The sequence below is a fragment of the Eucyclogobius newberryi genome, unplaced genomic scaffold, assembly GCF_026437365.1.
Source record: "Eucyclogobius newberryi isolate DKJ021-1_F unplaced genomic scaffold, fEucNew1.0.hap1 SCAF_11, whole genome shotgun sequence".
Lineage (NCBI taxonomy): Eukaryota > Metazoa > Chordata > Actinopteri > Gobiiformes > Gobiidae > Eucyclogobius > Eucyclogobius newberryi.
In genome coordinates this window covers 26,748,618-26,758,854 of record NW_027315735.1, presented here as the reverse complement: position 1 = coordinate 26,758,854, position 10,237 = coordinate 26,748,618, and the positions used below count along the sequence as shown (strand labels likewise).

Below are 10,237 nucleotides of genomic sequence, written 5' to 3'. Positions count from 1 at the left end.
TGATTGAGCTGAAATAACTAGCTTCTAAAGCGGTCACAATTATTACTTTGTCCGATTATATTGTGTCCTGAATAGAGTTTTCAGAAGATGGGAAAATCAGATGCTCATCCAAACTTAAACTTGAATTGAAACTAGATACCAATTTCAACAAGACTAAAAAATAAATAATTGACAGAACGAATGTGGCCTTTCCAGAACAGTTTTAGACTGAACTAGCACACAAAGTACTATTGATTTGTGTTGAAAATGTCAGTCTATTTTTAAAAAACCTTGGCTCTTAATTATCATTGTGGTATTGAAATTTGCACCGAGAATCAAGTATTTTCCTTTGTATCAGTTTTATACTAGTTCTGACATAGATCAAGATTATAGTTAAGGTATATATATTAAGGTGTGGACAATAAAGGATTATCTTATTCAGGAATGGTCCAAGTCATATTTACATAATGAAATAAATACTTCAAATGAGAGTCCAGTTTCAATGTCTGTTTTGGTATGGAATTGAATCAGGTGTAATCAGGCGTAATATGGCAAAAAATGTGCCTAGTTTATGGTTCTTTGTTTTTTTAATTAGTCATTAATATTAGTTTTTAATTGATACAAGTTTTATGTGCAGTATGAATGATACTCAAAAGAAATAATACGGAGTTTCCCCATCCTTCGATAAAGTTGGTAATTTTTGGTTAGTTTCTTTATATAACGTTTACAATGACAATAGTACATCTTAACAATTATATTTCTTTATTTCACTTTAAATTAGGCTGTATTCACCTAGTACTGTATATAGTAAAGTATAAAGGATGAAGTAAGAGTTACCGCTAGTAGGAGACCACCTTTACTCTGCTTTCACTGTACCACAAATAACATTTTGGACATGCTTTACTTGCAATTATAAAGACATCAGTTGCTGCATGTGGTTGTGTTGGTGTCATTTGACTTGATTATTGTGGGATGGCTCCAGTGAAGACGTCTGTGGCATGTTGTTTAAACACTGAAGGAGACGCTGAGGCTGAGCAGAATCAAACATCAACATCTGAGTGTAATGGTGTAATAATAGACAGCAGCATGCCCACTCAAACCTCTATAAAGTATTAGCAGTTTAGACTTTTTTTAATACTAATATTACACTGTAGTTTGGCTGTGAATATTTTTACTTGTCTCCATGTTGTTGTGCCTTTACCAAGCCTTGAACAGGATTTGTCTAGTGCAAATTTGATTATTCTTGTCATTACTATAAGTGGTTTTAAACTACTGATTAGATTAGATTAGAGGATTTTACCTGGTGCATGTTTTGGATTGATGGGGAAACCGGATCACCCAGACAGGGGAGAAACATGCCAACTCCACACAGAAAGGCCCGGTCTTGCCCGGGAGTCAAATCCTAACCCTTGCTGTGAGAGAGTGCTAGCCACAATCAGTTAAAGTAATCTGACTGAGGAGAAAGATGATCACAAAGCCCTGTTCAGAACACAGCACAGACAGCCCTTGTGTGTAGCCCTCTTTCTATGGATAAGAAGATGCATATGAAAGTAGGCTGCAACACAGCCATTTCTACTCAAGCGGACTTTTACTGTTTTAGTGCCAGTGCTTAGTTTATGACATGTTATTTATCTATTCTAGAACCATAAACGTATATTTCTGGACCTGGCTGTGATCGGAATAAACATGAATAATATCTTGATCATCTTTTTAATGCATTTGTGTCAAAAACTAGGCAAGGAGTTTATATACATGTATTTACATTGCTAAAAATACTGTTGTAATTGTCTGAAAAAGGTTTTATCTATTTTTTTTTTTTTTTTACCTTAGCTGGTTAAAAATGTAAAGAAACAAATATTTTAAACAAAACAAAAATCTCACTATTAAATAATATTTAAGCCCCAAATATCACTTGATTGTTATTTTCATTTATAAGTGCTGTAACTTAAACTTTCTAATGCGATGCCTCTGGACTCACCAGCCAAACCAGTGTCCCCCTCACTTCACTCCTCATGTGCCGCAGCCCTTGCACCGTTTGAGCTCCTTTTGTTCCTTTCATAATGTGCGCTTGTCCTGTCGAGCGCTTTAGGAAATTCCTTCAAACTTGCAGGAGGCTCCACTATCTCCACCGAGCAGACTCGCACTAATCGCTGCAGGCGCCAAACACCTCAGGAAGATAGTAATTTTCCACTATTACACTTAAATCCTCCTCAAAAGCACCGGATTCATCTGGCCTAATTACAAGGCGTTAATAGCAACAATGTAATAACAGTCATTTAGCGCCATAATTCCTGTCTATACAGACTCTTATTCAGCTGTTTGGTTACTGTACAGCGCAAAGACTCTTTGATTAACATTAAAACACTGTGCTAACATAGACAAAGTATTGTGTCAAGTCTAGTGAATCAGCTTTTGTTGGGCCAAAATATAGCTCTCTAATGCTTTTAATGCAATAGTTCTTTATCATTATGGTTTAGGTCAGACACTCAATCATGCAACATTAAGGCTTGTATCTGGAGTTTTATTTTATGGTTACTTAATAGTTTTGAGAGACTGATTATATTAAATCAGTCATGCAAAATTATCGCTTGTATCTGGAGTTTTATTTTATGGTTACTTAATAGTTTTGAGAGACAGATTTATAGATTCAGTTTATTTTGTAACTTTTTTTTCTGAAATGTTTTACAATTGTAGCTTTAGATGAGTTAAAACACGTAAGATGTGGTTTTGATGTACATTTATTTAGAAAAAAGGAGCGAGAGGGAGCCAGTGAAAGAAAATGACTGGACTTAACTTGGTCTTGAGGATAAATTGAAGCGCTCGTTCTTCCAAATGGGCCACCAAGGCGCCTCAGAAATACCTTAAACCCAGACTTCAAACTATATTACCAGTAGATTACATTTTAATTGTCCATAATCAGAAGCGTATAGTGCGTCTAATTGCTCTTAAATGGCACTAATGCTGATCTAGTGTCTGGTGGTGGCTGTAGATTATCCCAAAATCACAGCAGCAAATCAAGTCTTCCCACAGAGCAATTTCCTAAGGACCTCCCCTCAATCCTGTAAAAAAAAAAAAAAAAAAAAAAAAAGGAAAAGTTTGGACTGCCTAAAGTTTTCTGTACTTGCTCTCAACTTGTTACTGGGACACGGTTGGGCACAGGCGCTGTATGTTTGCGCTCCACCAGGCAGAAGTAATGTGTTTTCTGGCTCGAAATTAGATATCGATCCCCGGCTCCACAAACAGAGGAAGGGAACGAAAAGAAGAAGAAAAAACAACAACCAGTATGTCGCGTTTTGAAGCGAGTACACAGCGACGTGACGTGCACCTACCAGCGTCGAAAGCGTCACGTTTGCCCTTCACCGTGGAGGCGCTCATGTCGGACAAGAAACCCCAGGAGGACGCCGGGGCTCGCCAGGGAAATGAGAGCTTGAATGAAGATGAACAGGACACAGTGGAGACTTCTCGCCAGCTGCTATCTGTCAAATCTGAGCGAACGGACAGGCAGGACCAATCGTGTTTGACACCTATCCCCACGACGGCGGCGCCAGCTCAGTGTAAGTGAGATGCTCTAATACCCCCACTGTTTTCAATTTAGTCACAAAGCAACAGTGCAGTACATGCAGGATTATCCCACTACTAAACTGTCAAACTTGATTCTCGGACAAGATACTCAAAACTACATTTTTAATAATACAAACCACCTGTAGAATGTCATTTTAAACCCAGTAGTTTCTTTGATAACACAATTTGATCTTATATTAGTTCTTTTATACATTAAGGGTGCGTTCACACTTGCACATTCACGGTAATCAAAATTGGGACTAATCCAGAACTAAACCCGAAACTAAACCTGGACTAAAATGGGCTCAATTTATGACCAAATACTGACAAGTTTGAATTAAACCCAAGACTATTCTAAAACTATCCAGATATCAATTTATTTTGTGACAAGCTTAAATACATGATCCGCTGAAAAGTGTTATCATTATCAGATACTCAACACGTGCCAACGGAGTTTCTTTGATTCATTTGGGAATAAACGCTGTAGATTCAGTGTTAGAAATAATACAATGCAACGTTCTGACTTAATGACCGTTTCCTTATATCATGTTGTAGAAGAGCTCGTGAAATATAGTTTTGGTGAACTTATCAAGACATTTAAACCATGTCAAAACGTTAAATGTATGACTACAAACTAAAGGGCTCATAATAAGTTCAATTATTTAAGTACTGGTAAATGCTTCCTTGCAATTCACTGCAGCTAGAATTGGCTTGCCGAAAGGGAAAGAAAAATATGGTAATAGTAAAAATAGATTTGTGTAATATATAATTTTACTCGTACACTTACTAAACATTGAATTGGTGCGTTGGAATCATAACTAAAACCTGTGTTGTGTCGTAATAATAATGAAAGCTTTTGTCGCTGACTTGACCTCAGATTTGCACAGTCCATCGGTCTGTTCCTTGAGGAAGCACAAGACCAACCGTAAACCCCGGACGCCCTTCACCACATCGCAGCTCGTGGCCCTGGAGAGAAAGTTTCACCAGAAGCAGTACCTGTCCATCGCCGAACGCGCTCAATTCTCCTCCTCCCTGTCACTGTCCGAGACCCAGGTCAAGATCTGGTTTCAGAACAGACGAGCCAAAGCCAAGAGACTGCAGGAGGCAGAGCTGGAGAAACTCAAAATGGCTGCCGGCTTACGCCCGAAAGCGCTGTTCCAGACAAGTGCGGCCTCTTTTGGGTTGGCGCTGAGGAAGGACTGGGCTGGACTCGGCACGTTTGGGCCCGGCTCCATGATACCTGCCGCTCACATGGCTCTTTACAGCGCTGCAGTCGGACAAAGACTTCTCCACTTCACCTGAACCCAAAACACTTAACATCCAGCAGATTGACATGAGTTTGAAGATAGATGTGTGCATAAATGTACTGTTTACATAACTATTTAAAGGTATGCTATGTACTGGTTTAAAAAAGGAACTGCGGTCACAGATTAACCTGGGATGCCAATGCCTTAACCTGCAGATTGACATTCACAAATACAAATGTTCTCGTTCTCAGTATATGGATATAAGTTCAGAACTGAGCTGTAGAGGCTGCACTAGCACTGATAAAAGGCGCTGTTATTTTAAAAGCAGAACTAATAATGTAATGTAATGCAGTGTGATCCTCAAAACTGTCTAAATGTGTTAAATACTCAATCACAGGACCTATCTTAATTAAGAATAACTACAATTTAAACTTTTAGTCAGCATTTTTGTTAAATTTTAATGTTTACAACTATTTGAGTTTCCTTACCTTGTCTCCATAGGCCTGTTCCATCATTACACAAGCATGTTATTGTTGCCAATTATCTGATAGTTTAACCTCATTAACCCTTATTAATTCTCTACCTACTGTTCTTTCACACTCTTGAATCTGAAAGCTTTTGCAAAAAAGCTGAACCTCTAGACCTCATTTACCACAAAGCCTTTGAAGTAGAGTTTGTCATGCATAAGAGAGCAAACTGCATTATTATAGATGGTATTTAGCTTGTAATCTGACTGTATGGACTGGACTGAAATGACTTACACTAAATATTCTAGATGTGTAGATATTTTGCTGGGCGGCTGGTGCTGAGTGCTGTTTCTCTTATGATTAATAGTTAGTTATAAACCAAGTCTCCCTTGAAGTTCTGAAATTACGCTTTCAAAACCAAATGACATGTCCTAAATTGTCTTAATTACAGTATTCTCTGATATTACAGATGACGGGTTTCGTTATTTGAAGTTTGGACTGTGGTATTTCTGTGAACTTTGTTATCTGTCTGCAAATGACAACATCACAACATATGCTTTCCCTCCAGCGCTTTGTAAACTCAAAATGGCCTTTTGCCATTGGCACATATTTCACAGTTCATTTGCATGTCTCTATTTTGAAATTAAATCCTACATTAGGCCGATAGTGAGGTCATTATTGCAGTCAATTGCCTATAATGCCCTCATCTAGTTTCTGTTCTGAAAGTTAAGGGGATCAGAGCTCTCTTGACGCCTGAGCAGATTAACCTCACAATAATTTGCTTAAAATATGCATTCAAATGCAACTTGTGCTTAATGTACAGCATATAATATTTACAAAATCATAGCTGAACAGTTCACAAAATCTGAAATAGATGAGGTTATCATTATAAACTAAGGACAGTGGCAAGTCACACAATTGTTTCAGTAATCGACTAGTGATTATTTAAAAATATTAGTCAAACGATTATTCCAATATTGTACCTTGAGACTTTTTAGATACCATTTTAACTACGTAAAGGTTGAAGTATGGGGACCTAAGGCTTTTAAATACATATGAAGGTTATTATTGATGAAAATCAGGAATTGATTATTCTTTTTTTACATTTTGATTTAATAATGTCACTGTTATTAAAAGAGGTATTTCCATGTGTTTTAGAGTCTTTATAGTTCAGATAAAGATTTCGACTATCACGATACGAGCATGGTTATTTTTTTAAAGTTGACAAGTCAGAGTTATTGGATTAATCTTTGCAGCCCTATGGAATTTTATTATGGCATGCTGTACATTGGCAATCAGAAGAATGACACTGAGTTAAAGCCAAGTCTAGTGTATAGGTTACCTCTTTGTCTTGGCATGATTGTGGGTTTGATTTCTATCTTCCACTCTGTGCACCAGTGCATGCTCTATCTATCATGTTACCATAGGCTCTGTGTGGCCTCTCCATCCATGCATGGGTGAAACAGTAGCTCTTAATTGCCCATACAGTAAATGGAAGTTAGTGTTACTGTTGTGATTGGCTGCTTATCAGCTGACTTTTCCCCTGTCGCTCAGTGGTCTATAAGTGGTGGAAAATCAATCCGTTCAGAGTGGTTCAGAGTGGTTCAGAGTGGTGTGGAGCCTGTCCCATCTTCATTGGACACGGGGCGGGTACAACGGATCGTTAATAAATGGCTTTGTTTAAATAGTCAGTGTAAGCATTTTAAATATTTCATGCAAACACTAGCAACATTTTCAAAAAAAATTAAATGTTTTGAGCTACAGCAATGCACACTAATCGTTGACTACCACAAACATGTTTTGTTCTGGTAGATTCCCGAAGGTGAAACACAAAACCTAAATGCAAGGAAGTATACACATTTTTTATCATGTAATGTTTTCATATACAATTTTGCACAATTTATATCTTAATAGGTGTTGGAACTTAAATAAATCAGGATTAAACCTCAGAAAATCAAAGCAGTCTGTCCAATCCATCAAAAGTCAAGAGTTTAGTCTGTGTAGGAGCTACTTTAAGGGCTGATCTTCATGTCCCGATGTGAGAAAGAAGCATTTGGAGAAACCGGCCTTTGAAATTACAATGTCCCACTTAAATCTTTGGATGCAAGTTCATTAAAGGAAATAATATAAATGTTGTTTCCAAATCAAAAATCAAACTGACCTAAAAACTGAACAAACAAAAAATGTCTTCCATTAAAGTTGTTTCAATCCGTGTCTAAAAATATAATTTTACATTAAACATAACATTTTTTACTATTAATTATGTTCATCCTGCCTTAACAAATCCATGATGTATTTCCCCCAAACCTGCTTTTTTAAACAATTTTTATCCCATTGTTCTGTTTAAGATACTTAGCTTCACAAGTTCATGGATCAGGGTTTAATCAAATGTGAAAGACGAGATCAAGATTCCTGGTAGTTACAGTGGCTAATCCTTGGACTCAGTCATGTACGAATGCCCTTTACACACCGTTCACCCCCTCGTTTCCGTCGCACTTTTCACTCTAGACCACTAGGTGTAGCACCCTCCCATGAGTTGCATCTGGCCACAATACACACAATAGTTTCCAGCACTCACATATTAATGGAGCTGCAATTTAAATACATTTCAGTGCAGTTCATGTAACAGTGCTCTTAGTGAGAAAAGAATTACGTGTGATTTGACTCAACAACTCGCTGCCTCTCAGATAATATCTTGTTTAATTCCTCTGGAGTGCGGCTGAATAAAACATGAGACTCTTATGGCTCGGTCTATTGTGTTGGCTGTAAATTACATTGGCTTCTGTTCTTGGCTCGTCAGAAGGATGTAGCTCCGCCGTACGATGAATTGTGCAGAACGATCGTGTTACAGTTTAAGCCTAAAATGATTGTCACCCTCCCTGGCCTGGGACAACTACTCCAAAACAAGTAGTTAAAGTAGACAAGACATTGTTGGCAGCATTAGTGAGGAAAGTAAAGGAGCAGTTGTAATACAAAGGAAGCGTTCTATCTACTGACTCCACAGGCCTATAGTGGGGGGGACACACAAAAATATTACCATAATTTGGCAAGAACTACTGATGAATAAACTGCAAATTAAACAATTTCAAAATGATAAAAGACTACAATTATTTGTGTATATCAGTGTCATTGTCAATATATTATTGATACACTTTCTGGACCGTTGTCATTCTGAACTGTTTCCTGAAAATATATTCTTCAGCTTGATGTGATTGGTGTGTGGTTGGGCAATAAACAAAAAATATTGATCAAATCATTTCTCCTCATATTGGTCAATTTCAATTCTATATCTTTTTTTTTTCTTACTAAAAATAAATAAACATGTTTTTTTCTATATTATTGTAAATATCATAATACACAATATAGACTTTTCTTCATTGCCATTAGATACAAAAATGTCAAACTTCTTCCTCCAAACTAGTCTGCACGCTTCCCGAAATCACATGTTTTCACTGACAGAGGAAGTTATTGACAATTGGAATTGTGTGACTCTCAATCTTGATTAACATCCAATTATTTGCACATTCTTTATGACTTTATACCTATGTCTCTTTCAAGGCTCATGTTTCTACTCCATCATTTGCCTCTGCCTAAGTTTAACAATACCAATTTCCCTTGAGATTTCACATTAATCGGGACATTTACTTCAGTGCTGTAGAAAAAGCTGGGTTCAGGATCAGCTCTTCTCAAGACGGGTTGTAATGTGCGATGTTGCAGGTAAGAGCGGTAAGAGTGACTGGATTGGGTTTTCTTCTGAGTCACACAGCTCGTAGGGCCAAAGGTGCAAATTGTTGACTTTTGTGGTGTTGTAAGAAGCTATCATTAAAGGACATGCTTTCATCTCCGCCTTCAAACGCGAGCTACAGGTGCACAACAATCCTGGGTCTGTTCTCAGGTCTTACATGGATGGACAACTGTTTTGTTACATTTATTCAACTCTAATATTTATTAAACTATATGGTTTTTTAAACATGAAAATACAAGTAACAATACTGGAAAAAAGTCTTAAAATTACAGCACAAATATGTTATGTATGTGTTTGAAATGAATAGTGTAATCTTTACACCTGAATAATGTAGATAGTCCTGAGAGACTTGGAAATGAACTGCTTTGTTTTCCTGTCAGAGTTACTGCCTAGAAATAGGTGGAATAATAATGTAGTTATGATCATTTTGCACCCTCAGAATGGATGTGGGTGTTTGGGTCATTCAAGCTGCTGTAGTTTCTGCAAAAATAAATGAGGAGTAATATAAGTTTGATAGAAATTTGTCATAAAAAGAGAGGGAAACGTTGCCCTAAGGTGGTCAATATTAACTTGATAGTTAACTTGACTATTAACTATGCAGCTGTCAAACTAAGAGTGGTTGAATTATACTTTTTATTGAAACCCGGCTGTCCTTGAACAATGAGTGCTTTAAAGAAGAGTTACAAGCATCATTACATAATAATGAACCGGAGTAGCATTACATGTTATTTATTTATATATGTATTTATTTGCACAAAGAAATCATCTGGAGGCCTCAGGTGTGCAGTCGTTTTGATGTTCATTTTACATAACACTGTAGCTGTCGTGTCGAGTGGGTCCATTCTCTCTGGTTCAGGTGCGTACTATTGTCGTGTTCTTGTGTTAAATTGCTGCGCGTGTAAACACAACAACAACAATGACAAATGATGCACCTGAGACTAAATCATGATCAATCAATTCATGTTAAAATTACAATTGATTGCTTTTTCACAATCCTAGTTCAAATTGGCTCCTCGGTTGATTTGGAAAAAGTGCTTTAGATATAGTAACGTGTTTTCATACTACTGAGTGCGGGAACCCAATCCTTCCAAACATGCACTGTCTCTCTCAGCACACGCAGCACGCCGCCCTCGACCTCTCGTAATCCCACCTCCAGCGGTTTCTTCCTTTTGTTCACTCTTTCAGCTGGTTTTCAACGTGCATCTGCCTCAGTCCGACGTGACCCACTTTTGCCATAA

The 10,237-nt window shown here is 37.5% G+C and overlaps 1 protein-coding gene across 1 annotated transcript; it reads left to right on the top strand.

Annotated features, from left to right (window-relative positions):
- The first annotated feature begins 2,866 nt into the window (after positions 1-2,866).
- On the top strand, positions 2,867-4,849 carry LOC140347321 (homeobox protein MSX-1-like). Its single transcript, XM_072433727.1, has 2 exons — positions 2,867-3,533; positions 4,418-4,849. The coding sequence occupies exons 1-2, from the start codon at positions 3,263-3,265 to the stop codon at positions 4,840-4,842; spliced, it is 696 nt and encodes a 231-aa protein (XP_072289828.1). The 5' UTR covers positions 2,867-3,262; the 3' UTR covers positions 4,843-4,849.
- Positions 4,850-10,237: the final 5,388 nt, after the last annotated feature.

Coding starts and splice junctions, on each gene's coding strand:
- LOC140347321 (XM_072433727.1), top strand. CDS start 3,263: ATGTCGCGTTTTGAAGCGAGTACACAGCGACGTGACGTGCACCTACCA. Junction 3,534..4,417: donor GACGGCGGCGCCAGCTCAGT/GTAAGTGAGATG, acceptor ACTTGACCTCAG/ATTTGCACAGTCCATCGGTC.